A 20002-nucleotide genomic window follows, 5' to 3' on the forward strand; every position below is an offset into this window, starting at 1 on the left:
CTCTAGTCATTAGGCTGAAGTCATTGTCCTGCCCCATGTCCAGCCTGCCCCAGCCCCCTTCGGTGAAAAAGGAAAGCAACTTTCTCACCTGGTTTCTGGAAGACTTCATTCTGTCTGTTTAATTACACACTCACATGCCTTTTTAATCGTATTGCTTTATGTATTCCATGACCTGAGCATCCTGTTTACATTATTTTCTCTTTCTGCAATCCACATTTCCTTTGGCTACAGCCTGTTCTTATTTTTTATTCTTATTCTACATTATTACATCTGGAAGTGGGATGTTAATTAGGCTGATGTTTCTTGGGACTACAGAAGACTCTTGTTTTCATACTGTCTAAAGAGTGTGTTAATATATGCTGACCAGGAACAAATAATGGGTAATTTCTTCTGCCCTTTGCCTTTTCTTCTCTTTTTAAAATCTAGTTTCTCCAACAGAGAAACCTTGCATTTGTGGGTCGCTGTCCACATATTGCAATCATTATATAGAGCACTCCATCTTTGGTGACAAGAAGTCCCATAACTCAGAAGAATTTAAAAATATCATCTTGTACATATCTTTAAGTTATGTGATGGCTTCATGCACTCATGCATACACTAAAATATGGCGATGGTTATAACACTGTAAAATATGTTTCTCATATAGCTCTTTATTTGAAAGATAAATACATAGCACTGCCATCAAACCTACACAAAATGCCTTAATTTTTAATCTGCAGCATAATTCCTGAAAGTCCAGGATAGAAAAAATGCCAATGTTTAAACATGTCTCATCTTCTATTATTGAAAATTCTTGTAGCACGATTCAAAGAACTGAATAGAAAGCAAAGTAAACTAAGGAATTCATTAGCTAAATAATAAACTGCCTCTGTATGCTTTCAGAAGTTAAGATATTGCATGCAATGGCGATTTCTCTCCAGAGAGTTTAAACAGCACCTCCTTTTTCTTCTGAGGAGACTTTTAGAAGCAGGGAATTTTCAGATTCTTTTGTCTCTGCATGAACAAGGGTTGATCGCTTGAGACTATAATGTGTTACTGCGGAAAGCTTCCGTCTGTTACATAAATCATTTCAACACTCCGCAAGAATTGTTCAACAGTGCCACTGATGTGCTCAAACCAATGATCCTGCAAACAATTTTTTTGTCTCTCTTCACGTGTTGGACAATAGCAATAAATCATCTTCATTTAAAAACACACAATGTACTAATTTTTCAAGCAACAGTTATCAAAATGCAATTTTTTGGGGTAGAAAGGACATTTATTTTATTTGCGCTCATCAATGTTTGTAAACTGTGTTGAGTAAAAGGGAATGGGTGCCTCGTTTTCCGCAGAAGCATTTGCTGTGCACCCACTATGGTTAAGGCAACTGCAAAGTGTGACGTGAGACCCAAACAATTATAAGATGCAGTTTGTTACAAAGGAAGTGAATTAGAAGAGATATAAGTATTTCGGTTCCCAATAAAGAGCAGTTCCAAGTGTCAGGCTTAGTAATATCAGAGTGTAAATAAAAGAGGAATGATGGGAAGCTGGGATGATGAAAGGATTGTTGTAAGCAGATTTACCCTGATAGCAGGGCCTGAAGATCAGACACTTCTGCCGAGATGCACTAAGTGATCAAGGGAGGACCACACAACTGACAAATGAAGGACTCCAGACAATAAAGCAAGGAGGTTCAACAGCAAGGTGAGGTCGTTAATCTTCAAGAAAATGTCAAGGGCAAGATTGGCTTCACCAATCAAAAACTTTTAAAAAAAAGGAAAGAAAAACACACACACAAACTGTGGGGTACTGGACCCAAGGCAAGCCTTTACTGGGTCTCATTTTTTATTGGATTACTAGAGGCCCTGCCCCATCCTTGATCAAGGTGGGGGCGCTGATTGGGGCCTGGCTGGCTGCGGGGGCAGGCAAGGGGGTGGCGGCCGCAGGAGGTCAGTTGGCCCTGCCCCTGATCAGGGTGGAGGGAGCTGATCGGGGCTGGCCATAGGGAGGGGCTGCAGGTGGTTGGGAGGGGGGCGATCGGGGCCCCAATCGGGCCGGTTGGCCACTACGGTGCATGTCATAGCGACCAATGGTCTGGTTGCTTGGCTTTTTATATATACATGGTTTTTCAAAACCAGGGAATAAAGTTTGAATGGGATCAGAACACAGTGTTAACTTGATGCCACCCCAGAGATGGCTCACATTGGGCTAGGACTGAGTGAACTTGGACCCTTGAGGTGGGATTAAGGGGCAGGTGGGCAGCACAGTTCATACTCCTATGAATCATGACCCATGCCAGGGCCACCTATTTAGGGACTTCCAGAAAAGTCCTTAACATTTACATATAGACCTTGCTCCTGCCACTACTCATTCATGACACTGAAATGGGGAAGAGATGTGTTTCCTCACAGTATTATTTGGGGTATACATGAGTCTCCAAGCTGTAGTTTTAGGGGATATTTTAAAACCAAGTGTTGTGTGCAGTTGTGATAAGGACCTGTTCTCTGGCTAAAAAAAACAACCCCCCCCCCCCAAAAAAAAACCCCCACACACATTTAAAAAAAAACCAAACAAATAAACAAAACAAGCTTCTGGGAAACAAATAATGTACTCTCCCCCCCAGCCCCCCACAACCCACAACCCACGCACGGATGATTAGGGAGAGCAGACAGAAGAGCAGGCGTTACTTCTGAAACCCTAATGGGGGTCCAAGTATGTTCTTCCAGTAATAGGTCATCATTCCATATGCAGTGTTTGAAGGGTATAATTAAGACATTTACATTTAAGTGATTGGCATACAATTTTATAAATGCAGTCTACAGCATTTTTAGTTTTCCAAATGTTTTTGATTCTCACATTCAGTTCAAATATTCTGAGATTTAGCTTTATCCTTTTCTTGCTTCATTTTATAAATAATCCATGTTAGCCAGAAAAAAAATGAAGAAAATATACATGGAAAAAAACCCAAACCACTCTTAATCCAACTATTCTGGGGGGGAAAACTCACACTATTAAAACATGTGTCTCTTTCAAGATTTTTTCCATTCATATTTTGCTATTTTGTTTTATTTTTAAAAGCAAAAGTCAGAAATGAAACATGGAGCTAGAAATGCTACATGCAAATCTCAGTTCGTTTCTTCATATAAGTAGTTACTTAATTCCTCTAAGCCTCAGTTCCCAAAACTGTAAAATATGGATGATAAATATTTTTCAATTCATTAAGGGTATATCAGGATTAAATAAGATAATACAAATAATCTGAGTAATATACTGGCTCATAAAAGAATCTGTAAATGTTAGCTACATTACTATTACACCGTCATACAATTTAATCTGATCACTTAAAATGGATCATGAATAATTTTCATGTCAATTAATATAATCTACATTATTGTCTAATTAGCTGCAAGTTATATCATTGTGTGCATGTTCTATAATTTATTCTATCAGTTTCCTATTACCAAATTTTAGGGTGTTTTTTATTTTTTCCTGTAAGAAGCACGCTGTGATAAATAACCTTATGCATTTTTTTCCCTTAAGATAATGTTCTAGAGTACTATATTTATGTTTAAATGGAATCACACAATATTCACTCAAGAGAAGACCTCAGAGACAATGCTCCCACTTTACAGATGAGCAAACTGAGGCCCAAAGAGATGAAATGATTTGCTTGTATTTTGAGAACTAGTTGGGCAGAGGGGAAACCCATAACAGCATTATAAATTTGTTTTTTACATTTAATAATTAAATAAAATGAATTAAAAAAAATCATCACCCCAGGATATGTTTATTGATTTTTAGAGAGAGAAGTGGTGGAGAAAGAGAGAGAAATATCAATGTGATAGAGAAACATCGATTGGTTTCCTCTCAGGCACCCCCAACTGGGGATGGAACCTGCAACCTGGGTTTGTGCCCTGACTGGGAATTGAACCAAGATCCTTTAGTGCATGGGAGGATGCTCCAACCAACTGAGCCACACCAGCCAGGGCCATTGGATTTTAATATACTATTTTAAAATACTTAACTGCTTTTGATCTTTAATAAATTATATATTTTAAAAAACTGAATTAAATTGATTTTTGCTTGGGGTCAGGTTCTATTTGCTAAATCATATGTAGCAGACAACAGGGAGTTGAACTTAAAGTGTTAGCCTATTTTTCTATAGACATAATTTATATGTAAATTAAAAAATACATGCTATGGCCATTCTTTTCTTTTTTGCCTATTGTGTGGAAGTCAGTAAATGTTGGCCTTGTTAACTCATATTCTTTTTTTAAAAACATATTTTATTGATTTTTTACAGAGAGGCAGGGAGAGGGATAGAGTGAGAAACATCGATGAGAGAGAAACCCTGATCAGCTGTCTCCTGCATACCCTTGACCGGAATAGAACCTGGGACCCTTCAGTCGGCAGGCTGACACTCTATCCACTGAGCCAAACCGGTTAGGGCTAACTCACACTCTTCACAAAGGAGCCAGATTAGTGGAGGAGGGGTCCTAAGAAAAGGGTCTGGTCTCTTGGTTTGGCTCTTCCCGCGAACAACTGGCCGGGAAAAGGAAAGAGGAAGGCTCCCGTTTCTGCTCATCACCTTCATGCAATTCCTGCTCTGGAGCATTTACCATGGACCCACTGAAGGGGATATTTGAGGATCATCTCACTTCCTAAAATCTGTGCTACAAAGAAAGCTGAGAGTGAAGTGCAGCTGAAGATGGGGACACAGAAGGAGAAAGTGTTGAATAACTGGAGACAATTTCCTGTTTGATGAAGATAAAATCTGTCATCCTTGAGTTACCGGGAAGTGGGATCCTTGGGGAAGAAGAACAGGAAGACTGAGCCACCTTCTATGAAAAGACCTCCTGTACTTTGTTAACCTTCTGGAGGAGAAAGAGAAAAATGCCACAGGTGGGAAAAGCCCTGGACCCGGACAAGAAAAGTAGTGAGAATACAGAGGGAGCAGGGCAGCAGTGGTGGCAAAGCCTGGAAAAGAAGAGAAGGAAGGAATCGCTGGTCTGGATGAAAGAAACCAGGGAGAGCAAATAAACCCCTCACCTTGTACAGCTATAATGGGTGTTTGAACAGAAATTAAATTGCTGCTTTGGAGGTAAAAGATGGTCATGTATCTACAACTTCATTTGGTTCAACCTAATGTTTTCAGAGTGTCTGCACACACATTAGTTAACACACTATAGTTATCTCAATACTCACAAGAATTGAGGTTAGGGCATCAACATTCCAAATTAAAATGAAGCCTGGCCCTGACCGGTTTGGCTCAGTGGATAGAGCATCGGCCTGCGGACTCAAGGGTCTTGGGTTCGATTCCGGTCAAGGGCATGTACCTCAGTTGCGGGCACACACCCAGTGGGGAGTGTGCAGGAGGCAGCTGATCGATGTTTCTCTCTCATCCATGTTTCTGACTCTATCCCTCTCCCACTCTGTAAAAAAATCAATAAAATATATTAAAATAAATAAATAAAATAAAATGAAGCCTGGCTGATCAAGGATGGAATGCAATGTGGGTGTTAGGCCTTCCCAGGCCAGAATCCTAGCTCTGATAGTTACATTTTTTTTTAATGTTTTGCCCATCACTCCACCTCTCTCATCCTTGCTGAATTATTGTAAGGATTACGTGAAAAAAACCTTTGCTTGGTTCCTTGCCAGACACAGGTAGTTGCCAACTGACAGCTATTATTACTGTTAGGGATCTAATTCATTCATTACACTGTGGGTAAAGGGGATGCTAACCAAACTTCCAGTCAAGCAGAAACTTTCTACTAAAACTTATCATCCTGTTGACAGGCAGGAAGTTTAACTGAAGTCAGAGCATAAGAAATAAACAGCTGGATGCTCCTGGTCCAGATGAGTCCAGACTGTCCCTAAAGGCAACTTCTGGTTAGGGCTGCTGGCCTTGCACCACAGCAATCTTCTTGCCTGGCCCCAACCATCACGCCTCTAAGGCAGTGGTTCTCAACCCTCTGGCCCTTTAAATACAGTTCTTCATGCCGTGACCCAACCATAAAATTATTTTCATTGCTACTTCATAACTGTCATGTTGCTACTGTGATGAATCGTAATGTAAATATCTGATATGCAGGATGGTCTTAGGCGACCCCTGTGAAAGGGTCGTTTGACCGCCAAAGGGGTCGCGACCCACAGGTTGAGAACCGCTGCTCTATGGCCACTTGCTTGCTTTGTGAGTTCAGAAAATAAACCCACAGTGGGTTAGCTCTTCTTGAGGGAGGGTCTTCTCCTGAAATGCTAAAAGCCGCGCTACCTTCATCCAGGGAAGCCTTCATTATTGGTCTCAGCTCGTGACCATCGGGAGCCCTTGTTAGTTTCAGGCCAAGCTATTCCATTTGAATACTCTGATGCGAGGACTCAGAAGTCACCTGTTTGCTAGCGAAAGGATCAGTCATCATAACTTATAAACAGCAAGGAATGTACAGAGAACATTTTCCAAGTCATCACTTACTTTCAAACCATTAGGGTTATAGGTATACATTTTTATATCCACACTGTGAAATAATATTGATCAGAAAAAAACACAGGAGAAGGAAAAAGAGTACGGATATAGATGAAGATTAAATTGAAACCTTTTTTGTGTTTCTGGGAAGTCTCACTAAATCTGCTCCCAAACCGAGGAACCGAAACTGCAAAGGGAAACTTGACACTTTTTTAAGGTGTTTGGTTGACAGACGAGGATATAAGAAGGGTGTCTCAGAAGAGATGCAGGTGGGTGGAAAATACCTCAGCTTTTCCAAGCCTCAGTGTTCTTACACTGAAAATGGGCAAAATCGTGTTTCGTTGATATATTGGCATATTAAAATTTGAGGGTTTGCTTAGAACAATCTTTAAGTGCCTTGGAAATGAAGACAGATGACATTGTTCAACATATTACTATCTTAAGTTAAATATTATATTTATTTTTAGACATTCTTTAGTGACAGGTTTATTATAATAAGTGCCAAAAAAATATCTAGAATGTTATACATTGGAAAATTTAACAGGAAGGATCACTTAAGTTTTCGTAATTGTTCATGTGCTAACATTAAAAAAAAATTTCAAATATAATTCTAAACAAGCCAAAGGGCTGTCTTCAAAACGTATCAACTGCAGCTGCCTAACTGGCCAGGCTGTGTACTAGAGTCACGCACCTCTTCCCAGGGTCTAAATGTCCTGGGGTCACTTGACAGCTTCCCGCTGAGTAAATAGTCCTGCAACTGGAGCTTGATGCTTTGAGAATCTGTTTTTACCACTGTGCTATTCCATTCAGATATTTTCATAATTTTTATCAGTGAAATTCATTTCCCCAATGCTTGAAAATCATACTGTTAGACAATTATAATAAAATTCTTGAGCATATCAGCAACAAACATTCATTTTCTGAAATAAAAAATGAGTCGTATGTTCACAAATCCCACAGCTTGGAAATGTATATGATACACAACATTTAACCTGTCAGCAGCCTCATTAGTGTCAATGAGTAGGAACTGGCAATCAGTAGATGGTGCGCTCTACATGTGTTTATGTTTTAAAATGTTCCTGAAATAGCTCCATTAAAGAGGTTGATATAAAACACTTCTACTGGACAAATGAATTTCAGCTTAAATTTTATGGTCTACTTAAATTTTTTTTGAAGAATTCATATTTCTCGTGTTAAATGATCATGTATAGCTAACAGAGTCAAAACCCAACTAAAAAAATAATAAATAATAAAGACTTGGGTAAAGAATCATCTGAAGTTCACCCTCACCAGTATGTAAATAATCAAGAAAATATGCAGAAAGACGGATGTGTGTTTGACTATCAAGAGCCCTAAGATATATATTCGTATGGTGCCCGTTTTCAGTATCCATACAGCTATTAAGACATTTTTATAAACTGTAAGAAATATGTGAGCTATTTCAAGATATAATTCTGAAAAACAGACTTCCATGTAAGAAGCCAATTTAGGAGGAAAACAACATAAACAATAGTAACTTGTGTGCTCAAGTGAAGCATCTTTTTAATTTTGAGTAATGAAGATGTCAAGCCAAATGCTAGAGTAGTTTAACTTAATTAGGTGGCCTATTTTTCCAGGCATCCTTTCATTTCCCATTGAAAACTCAGCTTGTATGCAAGGCAACAAGAGCAATTTTGTCTGTAATGAATACCTCCGGGACTGTGCAGAGTAATCATTTGAATGTTACACTGAAGACTGGTTTGAGTAACTAGTTTGAGCTTGTTAAGATGCCAGACTTTGTTGGACTAACTAGATTACTCAAAGCACAGCAGCTTTGCCATTTTATTGGGTCAATGGTCAAAAAGTCAAGTTGACTTTATTCCTGACATTTCTGCCAAAAGGAACCAATCTAAAAGTAATTGGTCTAATTTATAGTTCAAATTTATGTCACGATCATGGAAATTTTATGGCCCATAATCAAGATTTTTCCCCCCAAAAAATGCTCTTAGAAATATACTTTCTAGCCCCTTTTTACATTTTAACCTGGATAATATTCTTATTAGAAAAACATATAATTAAAAATACAGATATAGTTATTAATATGTTTGCAAACTCAGAACATTATAAGTTTAATAGACTTAATAAAATAGTGTACAAGAAGGAAGGTGGACAGCCCTTTTGGTTCTACAGCCTTTGTATTGCTGATGACAAAGAGCAACATGGTATTATTGCAGCAATAACTGCCTACTATTATCTAGTTTAGCATCACACTAATTATTTGAGCCCTGTACTTGACATGATTCTCTGTACAGGTGGGAGAGCTGGTGCCCTCTGTTAATGTGTAGAGGTGTTGACACCAGACAGAAGGGTGCTAGTAGAATGGAATGGGCAGGGCCAGATTTGCTAAATGTCTGTAATGCAGGGTTGAAAATCATTTCAAGTAGAAAATTCAAAGTATTAATGTGATTTAAAAATGTACACAAAATATTTGAATTCATTTACTCATATTTCAACAAAAAAATGTTGCATATCTCTGATGTATTATTATAGGCACATGAGATCCAGAGAGAAACAAGAGTGAGTCCTACCTTCAAAAGCTCATAATCAGGTGGGCAAAAAAAGGAAATTGGTACCAATTTTAGGATGTGCATGCCACAGAGGGGCAAATATGTGCCTGGATAACTCCGACTTACACATACTAGAGGCATGGAGGTGTGTGAGTAGGGAAGAAACATGGGTCATTCAGCAACAGTGCGAGGAGAAATGGAAAGGTAAAAGTGGGATGGGATGAGATAAGTTAATGAGAAACTGTGGGGCCCAGAACTCAAGCAGTAATTACGTACAAGGAAAAGAGGAGTCAGATTCAAAAGTTATGCAAAAAGGTGAATCAACACTATCTGCAATTAACTCAGGGCTGAGTGACAAGGGAGACTGTCCAAGTTTCTGTCTTGGGAGATTGGGTAGGTGGTGTGAACTGTTATGACTACAGGCAATATAGGAGAAAGAAGTGTAGGGGGTGAGGGAGTTGGTTGAAGATGATGAATTTTGATTTTGATGCACTGATATGTTGAGTCTGAGCTATTGTCAGGGACAGGTGTCCAGTGAAGTTAAATCAAACCCAAAACTCACATAAGAGAGCTGCCCTAGATCCACAGGCACTCTTCAGCTTTTATATTCAAAATGTGTGGTTTGAAATGTATGTCCAATGCTCAACTGTGTGATTCTAGGAAAAAAATGATATTTGCTCTATTTTATCATTGTTGTTTTTTAACCTTGAGATTTGAGGGCCCAGGTAAGAGAATATTTCAGTGGGATAAGAGAAAAGAAGCAGAGAGAAACCTGATCACCACCTGAAAATCATCTAAAATGGGGTTCTCAGTGCAGGACATTTAATATTTTGAGTTTACTATGATGCTCAGAATTAATAATAAAAATTTAGTTCATACTTGAGAGATATTTGTTCATGGAAAGAAGGAAGAAAGGAAACTAAGAAGGAGGAAGGGAAGGAATGAAGAAACTGTGGGGCCCAGACAGAGGAAATAGTTTAGTGAAACAGAGGCCAAGGTCGAGGAGGAAGTAAGTTATTGAAATATGTTCCAATCAAGTAATCAAAGCTTCTTCATGACTTGACACCAGAAAAATCCTCTGATTCCCACTATTAAGCAATTATTTCTTATGTAAAAAGACCAGTCCTTTTCCACAATTTTCCCACAGGATCCCAAAGGAGGCATGAAGGAGAGGGCTTCCTGGGTCAGAGAAGTGGTGAAACAGGTTGCCAGTGGGTGTGGAAAACTTGGAATAAACAGGTAGCCATGGAAAACGATATTCTGGGAACTGCCAGAGAAGAAGGAGGAAGGAGAAAAAGTAATGGCACATCCTGGTATTCAAAACTAAACATAAGTAACTCATCTTTGTGCCGTAGGAAGTTCTGACCAAGAAAACCAGACTCCTCCTTCTGTTTCCTTTGATGTACGCAATTCAAATGAACATTTATAGCTCGAATACAATCATAGGTGAGGCTACGGAAGGTACTATAATTCTAGGGACTGGAGAAAGGGGCTGGGATTTTTTTTAGGGAAAGAGAAGGACCTCATAGCATATGAATCTGAGTGGGTCTGGGAAATGTGGAGAAGAGTTGGAGCTTGGGGGAGAAGCCCACCCGCTCTGCCTTATGGTTGTGTATTCTGGCACATGGTCAGTCAAACATGACAGGTTAGGAATGAGAAAGGGGTGAATTGATGAGGGACTGTTAGCCACTCTTCAGTCAACATTCCTTTCATTAGCCCACTCACACTGTCCCACAAACTCTACAGGAGGGAACCTGTGATTTCATGAGGTACTGAGCAATGTGGGTCCTCTTAGCCAGTCTGGAAAGACACAAAGAAATCTTGCATTGCATGGTTCAAATTTTATCCAGAGTAAGAACTTTTTAAGTGGTGTTTGAATTAAAGCACTGAGTGGCCAGCCCACTTTAGGAGAAAATAGCCAATATTCCAAGAATGGAACCAGAGAGGAGTGGAAATGTCATGAGCTTTTATTACATACTTGTCAGGCTTATTATGCGGTGGTATATTCAATTTAGAAGCTGCCTATCAATACAAAATGATATGCAAAATATTTTAAGGATTCTATACCCACTCAAGAGGTATAGAATGCATGCAGTAGATAGTGCCAAAGAGCCCTTTGGGACTGTCTAAAAGAATATCATTAATTTTTACAGTGTGCTTCCATTGCTGGAGCTATTCCAGCATTGGCTTTCTATAAAAATCATTTCAAGTTTAGAATTATGCTATTTGCTTGCAGCAACATCACAGGAGCAGTAGTGCACCATATGTTCCTACTTAGCAACTTAGTCTGTAAGTCCCAAAGCATGTACTGATTTGAAAATTGAACAGGAATTATAATTGTTGAGTGATGCTATGAGGCAAGTTGTCTTGGATTACTAAACTATGCAGATGTTTGATGTTATGTAGGAAAAAAGAACAAAACTTTTTTTTTTTCCTTCAGGATGACTAAAATCTTATTTATGGTTGCTGAAAGGGGTAAATTGATTAAAAGTCCCTAAAAGAATACCAGGTAATGGATTCTTGACCTCACTATGTTATAGTAAACAAAAGAAATGCTAAGTGCAAAATTTAGCTAAGGCTATTGAACTTGTATAATTTGTAAAATTTATCCTCCTCCACCCAGAGTTTGTGTTATCTTATATTAGTCTGTTTTTAAAAAGCAGTACATTCTAAAAATGTTTTCATGTATGCTACATTATTAAAAAATAGTTTGATTCTGGCACACAAACCTGCCATATCTTACAAAAACAAAATATTTGGAGCTCTTTACTCCATAAATTTTACATTCTTAGTAACTCCTGACTGAAATGTTAAGAAAAATATTGTTAGCTGTTTGCTTTTAGCCAGGGCTTAATATTATCTGCTGTCCTTGAATTTAAAAATCTAAGGACCCAAGCTGTCGTGATGTATATGCTTTGAATTTCTAATCCTTTATCCAAAAGTCTTTAAGAAGGACATAATGATTCTCTGAGAGGGAGCAGCTGCTTTATAACCGCAATCATTTATTGAGTTTGTGTTTCTACTGTTTCAAACAAATTCAATTAGCCCTTACACTTCAAAACCCTAAAGGCACCAAAGAGATGATACTGGGTTGCTCTAATCTAATAGTAATACTAAACTTGTCAGTACAGTTTTGGGATTGATGGTTAGAAGAAAATTAATAGTAACATTTTTCATTTTTTAATCAAACAGTCCTATTCTGAACCACCTATGGATCTGGGAGGCTACTTAGCCGAATGAATTCAGTTCAGTAAGAATTTTAAATGCAAAGCTCGGCCTTCCAAAGATATTCTGAGTGTGATCAACTCGGTTGAATGGAAGAAAATGTTGCTCGGATCTTTGAACTTCACCATGACCTTCTCGTCTGAACAATATAGTGTGGTTTCTAGAATGTCTGCCAGAGGAGGCAGTGATCATAATGACTTCTAAATGCAAAGTTCACGCAGAGGCAGGCCTGCCTCTGTTTTGAGTTAAACACAAGACATTTTGTTCTTAGGGAAATTTCAAAGCCCCACAGAGTGCACCCTTTACATATACATTAGATTTAACTCACTAACAACCACCATGGACAACAACATAAGTTTTCTAATCCCCTCTGCCCATTCCCCTCCCAGTTAACAAATCTATTTGCGTAGTCATGTAGGTTTGGAAAACTATAGTGCTATGTTAGAGTTTCCACCATAGTCACTGTTACAGGAAACTCCAAGCTACTATGGTTTTATAGTCTTCTAGGAAAAAAATACATTCAAGTGCCTAAAATGCTCCTATGAACTCACCCTCGCTTTCATTCATTCATTCATTCATTCATTCATTCATTCATTTTTTGCTTACAATGTTCTTACCTATTATGTTATACTGGCACCCTAGGGCAGTTATAATTTTTGCTTTAAATGCCCTTGCTGGTTTGAAGGGCCTGGTCTTAAAGTATCTAAAAATAAATAGCCAAGCATTGACTTTTATAAATGTATTCATTTACATTTTCTTTGGACTTTTTGTTGTCACTTCTCATGATTAAATACTGTGTCAATCATTCCCAGTGAAATGGATACAAACGTGCCCTTGGTAGATTTTAATCACATCATGCATTTTGGCTTGAAAGTACCCACCCCGTAGGTTCTGAAAGCAGCCATATAGCGCTCATCGGCCATGCAATTTTGGTTATAAATATACCATTTTCTTGCCCCAACAGTGGATAATTAAAGCTATCTGTGACATGTGTAGCTTAAAATTATTAACTTGTCTCTAGTCAGAAGCACACATAACCTGCACCTGTAAAGACTTTATTTCCTAAAGGTAAAACAACTGTTTAGGGAAGATCATGCTGGCAAAACAGCTGCTTGCCGTTCTGGAGGGGAAACAAGGTAGTATCTTTCAACAAATGCCAACTCTGGTGTTTTATCAGCACTATCTCATTAACTGGAAACAAGGCTTAAATGCTTTGTTTATAAATTATGATTATTCCTGATTGCGGCAGTTACTGATAGTGCTACTCATTTGCAATGCAACTCTTTGAATTTGTTTAATTACAATTTGAAACAAGGCAGAGAAGATTAATTAACCCACCTGGCTGGCTGGCACGTAGTCCTGGCTCGGCTCTGTCATGCTCATATACATGTTCTCACCGTCAAACTGCGAATGAAATAATAGTAAACATTCAGCAATCTTGACTGTGTGCAGGGCTTTTTGTTTGTTTGTTTATTTTTCACCATCAAACTGGAAACTCCAAGCTACCATGGTAAACAGTCACCATAAAAAAAAATATACTGTGGTTGGGAATATGGAAAAGCTGTCCTAGTGAGTGAGCCACATCTTTTCTTTGATGTTTCTGTTGTCATCTTCCTGACCCTGGATGCCAGTGATTTGGAGTAATTAGTGCTCTAGTAATTACAGCAAGCAAGCAAGAAATGAATGGTTTCCTTTCATCTGCAATCTGTTTTAAAACAGAATGGCTCATTTTGCATACCCTGTATACATATTGCAGTTCAGTTGTAATGAAGTATTAAATGAATGGCATGATTTCTGGGATGGGAGGAGGGTGGTGGGAAGATAATGGAAAATAAACTAAGGCACAGCTCAATGCATTCTGGGCTTAGCTCTCAAAAATGAAAAAGCACAGAGTTTTCATAATAGACTAACACTGGCTTCATCACAATAGCTTTATGATTAAAATTTTTAACTTGATAATAATATTTGAAAAAAGCATGTGCCACTACCTCCATAGCTAAGAATGATAATAATAAATAACAATAAAAATATACAGGCTCGATTCTTAAATTTCCATCTCAGAAGTTTTTCAAAGGCAGAATAAATAAATGTAAGTATTACGAATGCATAGAAACTCATACACAAGTTTACAAGGAACAAGATGGGAGGTGGACATTCACCAGGCGGGGCACTGCTGACCGAGGCAACTGTTTAAGTAAGAGCAATAACAACAACATACTTTCCATTATTTAGGTTTTTGAAAGCAGTAATCACTCCATTCAGACTTAATCCCCAGCTATCTTTAGTCACCTGATAAATGGGCAAGGCATTCCTTTTTTCGTTAAAGGAAAAATTTTCCCAAGGAATTAATCAAATGGACTAATACAGCCAGCTTCAAAGAGCCGAGAATGAAAATACTTTCATAGGCAGACTAATTTCAGACATGGGAATGGGAAAATCTGAAAAAATTACTTTTTAAGGCAGAAAAGTGTTATTGATGGAGGTGCAAACACCAAGTAATATGGACATACGTTCTATGCCATCAAAATAAAAAAATTGTGTTCTAGATATTGCATTTCATCACCTATCAGCTAGTAGCCCAAGAGGGTTGTCCAAACTCTGGGGACACACCAAAGCCTGTGAACTGTAGTCAGCAGCAGTGGGTGCCTGGAGATTCACATCAGCATCAGCTGTGTGAGTAAAGACTGCCCTGAGGACACTGAAGCACTCATGAAGTTAAGTTCAAAGAACTAAACATTTCTTCACCCATCACCCTGCAAATATATTTCATGTTACGTGAACAAACTTATCCAAACAGATAGGAAACCACTAATTGAATGATGTGGTTCTTAAGGCAAATAAGAAATAGCACACGAAGAAAAGACTAGCTGGACATGTTGGTGGCTTTGTCATCTGGCTCAAGAGCCCTGAGTCCCAGTGGCTTACCCAAGGCTGCTTTTCCATCAGTCAGGTGACCGGTCACCTTCCACCCAGAGATGGTCCGAGCCCCAGTCAATCGGCCTGTTACTCCTGACAACTCAAATCCTGACAAAGCATCCTTTAGCATTTCTCCACCCCCACCTGCTGTTGGTTTGTTTGCAAATGTTTTTAATGCTAAGATGCCAAAGAACCATTTAAAATATGGACTGTTTCTCTGACTATAACAAACTAAATTGCACAGAAGTAGTGAAGTGAATCAAATACTCCACTGCCTATGCATATTCTATAAATGTGTTACTTTCTATTTCATCTTCTCTAACTCATTTGCTAAATCTGGTGTCGTTTTCAAGCCAACTAAGGCTTTGGAGTTTTGGTTTTAGTCTATCCAAAATGTATGCTAATTAAGCATATTCAATATACTGCTTTTGATAAGGACTCTTTACTCACAAAGTACCAATGCTTAAGTAATGTTGAGCCAAGGCTGAAACAGCATTTTAGAATAAAATTTAAGTTGCTATAGGCATAACTATTTTATTGAATAGATTCTATATCCCCATCATCTACTTGTCTCTTTACATTCACTGATGCATATTATCTGATTCAATCTTCATAAAAACCATGATTTAGGTATTATTATTATTATTACCTACATCTTACAATTTCAGATAGAGAGGCAAAGAATTTAAGCTAGATGCTTATGGTTACAAGCTCTTAAAAGGCAGGTCTAGGATTTAAAGCCAGGCAGCCTGGCTTTCTAGAATATGTGCTAAACCTCCAGAACATATAAATATAGTCTGAATCATAATGATGAATTAACTATCAATTCTGAAAGTGTCAAAAATTATCAAAGCAGGTCATTGGCAATATCTCAATGATGTTGAAATATTGTCCAGAATGTCTATGGAATTGTGAGACTTACAAAAAACATGACCCTCAAAGAACAAAGCGGAAAGTATCATACTCCCTGACTTCAAGTTATATTACGAAGCGACAATAATAAAAACAGCATGGTACTGGCAGAAAAAAAATAGGCACACAGACCAATGAAACAGAATTGAGAGCCCAGAAATAAACTCACATGTATGTGAGCAAATACTTTTTTAACAAAGGAGCCAAAAACATAAAATGAGGAAAGAAAGCCTTTTAATAAATGGTGCTGGGGAAATTAAAAAGCCACATGCAAAAAAATGAAACTAGACTGCTATTTGTCACCATATATAAAAATTAACTCAAAATAGATCAAAGATCTAAATATAAAACCTGAAACAATAAATTACATGGAAGAAAACATAGGTAATAAACTTATGGACCTTGGTCTTAGAGAGGATTTTATTAATTTCACTTCAAAGGCAAGGAAAGTAAAAGCAAGAATAAATGAATGGGGCAATATTGAAGTAAATATCTTCTACACAGCAAAAAAAATCATTAACAAAATAAAAATGCAATGAAATGAATGGGAGAAGATATTTGCAAACAACACCTTCAATAAGGGATTAATATGCAAAAATATAAATAATTCAACAACAAGAAAACAAACAATCCATTTTAAAAATGGGCAGAGGATCTGGACACGTCTCCCAAGAAGAGATACATATGACCAACAGATATAGGAAAAGATTCTCAGCTTCACTTGTTATTAGGGAAATGCAAATCAAAACTACAATGAGCCTGGCCAGATGGCTCAGCCATCTGAAGCATTATCCTGGACACCAAAGATTGCAGATTTGATTCCTGGTCATGGCACATACCTAGATTGTGGGTTCAATACCTGGTTGGGGTGTGTATGGAGACAACCAATCGATGTTTCTCACATCGGTCTCTCTCTCTCTCCTCTCTCTCTCTCCCCACCCCTTTTCTCTCTCTGTAAAACCAATAAAGACATAACCTTGGATGAGGATTAAAAAAAAAACAAACCTACAATGAGATACCACCTCACACCTGTTAGAATGGCTATTATCAGCAAGACATGTAATAGCAACTGTTGGAGAGGCTGTGGGAAAAGAACTTCTCATGCACTGCTGGTGGGAATGTGGACTGGTGTAGCCACTATGCAAACAGTATGGAGGTTTCTCAAAAAATTAAGATAAGAGTTAGCATATGGCCCCGCAAGATAAATGCAGTATTATTCATTGCAGCATGATTCATGGCGGCCAATACCTGGAAACAATTGAAGTATCCTTTGATAGGGGATCAGATAAAGAAAATGGGGTACATATATACACAATGAAATACTAATAAGCCATGAAAGTAATGAAATATTGTCATTTGCGATGAGAGAGGGATTTTGAGAATATTATTCGAAGCAAAATAAGTCAGATGGAAAGAGTCAGGAACCATATGATTTCACTCATTTGTGGGATATAAAACTGAAAGCAAAAAATGAACAAATAAGACAAAAACTCATAGAGACAGACCAAAGTATGGTGGTTACCAGGGGGGAAGGGTTGTGGGAAGGAGGGAGTAAAAGATAAAGGGGGTCAAATATATGGTGACAGAAGGAGCTTTGACTTTGGGTGATGAACACACAATGCAATATACAGACAACATATTATAGAATCATACACTTAAAACCTAACCAATGTCACCCCAATACATTTAAAAATTTAAGAAACAAACAAAAAAACCCCCATGAGCCTTGGTGAGACGCCAATTTAATAATCAGGTTGGTAGAATGTTCCTGGATGCTTTCCAATTAACCCTTAAAAAACCGAGACATGGTATGATCATTAATTGTATGTCTACTTGACGGGGCCACATGTGCCCAGATATTTGGTCAAATATTATTCTCGATGTGCCTGTGAGGGTATTTTGGTGTGACATTAATGTTTGAATTGGAAGACTGAGTAGAGAAGGCTGCCCTCTTCAATCAGTTAAAGGCCTGAATAGAACAGAAACGCTGATCGTTATGAGAGAAAGAGGAAACACCTCCAGCGTGACTGTTGATCTGGGACATTCATCTTTTCCTGCCTTCAGACTCAAACTGAAACATCAGCTCTTCTTGGGTCTCAAGCCTGACAGCATCTGTACTGGAACTATACCATTGGCTTTCCTGGGTCTCCAGCTTCCGCACTACAGATGGTGGGGCTTCTCAGCCTCCATAACTGCATGAGAGGATTCCTTATAATAAATCCCTTTCCTTGTCTACTAGTATATACATCCTGTTGGTTCTGTTTCTCTGGTGAACGTAACTAATACAAGTGGCTTCCTCTATTCCTTCTCAAGATATTCATGACTGTTCCAAAAGCTTATTTCTGGAGGACATACAACGTAGAAACACATAAGAGATGGCATGTATTTCATGCTACTGTTTTCTTTAGGGGAGAAGAAGCCATGCGATTTTGCCATGAGAGTCTGTGGTCTCAGAGTCCACTCCCTGTGCCCTGGTGCATCCCCCATGCATTCACAATGCCTCTTCATTCAGAATGCCTCCCTGCCCTTTTACTTGTTGAATTCTCCTTGCATCCCTCAACTCCCCTGAGTCAGGGCTGAGCTCTGGGCTCCTGTAGGCAGTCCTCTGGTTCCAGACAGGTCTTGTTGTTAGGGGACTAACTCCACTGGCTGTGAGCTACCACAGGGGACAGGACACATCTTAGTGACCTTTAGTGCCTCTGTATCAGAGGGGCAGCACATACAAAGTCCTCAAAAAATGTCTAGTTTACAAAAATGAAATAATATTTGCTTGATTAAATATATTGCCTTCCCAGAAAAATTAGTGACTTAGAAGAAGAAAATCAGGCTTTCAGATAATGGTTTGAAGGATTTTAAATGGAGTCAACTCAAAGTTTTACCGTGAATTAAAACTGGTTGCTATAGGAGTGCACGCTTTTAAAAAGAAAAAAAAAATAATGTACAGAAAAAGCTCAAATGCTAGATCTACTTTTTCCTCAAGATTTTTAAGTATAAAACATATAGATTGGCCAAGAATCAAGAAATCCAGATCTAAATGAGTGTATGCCTGCTTCTGACACACAAACTAAACCACGGATGTGTGTCAGACAGGCCTATCTATACCCCTTGAGGTGGGACCCACTCTTGGGCTCAAGAAGAAAAATAAGCCAAGATTCTAGGGGCCAACCCCTCCCCACATAGACCTTGTCAGGTGAACGTCATCATTTTACTTTTCACATCTCCACCCAATCCCACCCTGTCCAGGAGCTGGTTCCAGGGATCTCGACAGGCCTCATGCTGATGCAACATTCTTAGGATGCAAACTGTGGCACGGGGGCATATCATGCTGTCATCTGAAGTAGAGCTATATAGTGCAATAGAGTCTTAGAATTTTGGTCTTGGAAAGGTCTCTGAAGGCATTGTAGCTGAACTCCTCATGTTATGACAGAAAGAAACAGACTGTTATTGGCCACGTGGTCCATCTATGACTAGAATAACGGTCTGGATTTCCAGTAGAAGAGTTGTCCACGATGACATACTGCTTCATACTCCATCACTCATAAACAGTGGGGAATCAGGCTCTACGACTATTTGGGAATGGCTTGTTTGCCAACCCCATGGTCTTGAAGGCACAGCATTTGCATTATTACATCAATGACCCCACTTTATTTTACCTGGACCACATATTGGATGAACCTTAATAATAATTGTTGCAATAACATTGTTTTATTAAAAATTACTACATTTCCTTATTCTTTATGGTTATCACAGTTATTATTCTTAGAGTCAACTGAATTTAGGCATTTTAACTTTTCCAAATGTACCTAAGCATACTAGGACTTTTAATTTCCATGTTTTCTCAGTTTAAAACCTGAAGCAAAGTTTGAAAAAATAAATAGGCTGACTTATTTGAATCTAAATGTAAATGGCATCTACTCAGGATTAGCCTTTCTGACCAAGGGCTTTTATACTCTTTATTGTGTTT

The 20002-nt window shown here is 38.4% G+C and overlaps 1 protein-coding gene across 1 annotated transcript in view; it reads right to left on the minus strand.

The window, feature by feature from the left end:
* Window positions 1-20002, minus strand: part of TOX (thymocyte selection associated high mobility group box) — a 301773-nt gene that overhangs the window by 138077 nt on the left and 143694 nt on the right. Inside the window, exon 2 of the mRNA XM_036338318.1 lies at window positions 13549-13614. Within this exon, the coding sequence (XP_036194211.1) occupies window positions 13549-13614 (66 nt within the window). The remainder of the gene's footprint in view (window positions 1-13548; window positions 13615-20002) is intronic.

The sequence above is a fragment of the Myotis myotis genome, unplaced genomic scaffold (assembly GCF_014108235.1).
Source record: "Myotis myotis isolate mMyoMyo1 unplaced genomic scaffold, mMyoMyo1.p scaffold_m19_p_16, whole genome shotgun sequence".
Lineage (NCBI taxonomy): Eukaryota > Metazoa > Chordata > Mammalia > Chiroptera > Vespertilionidae > Myotis > Myotis myotis.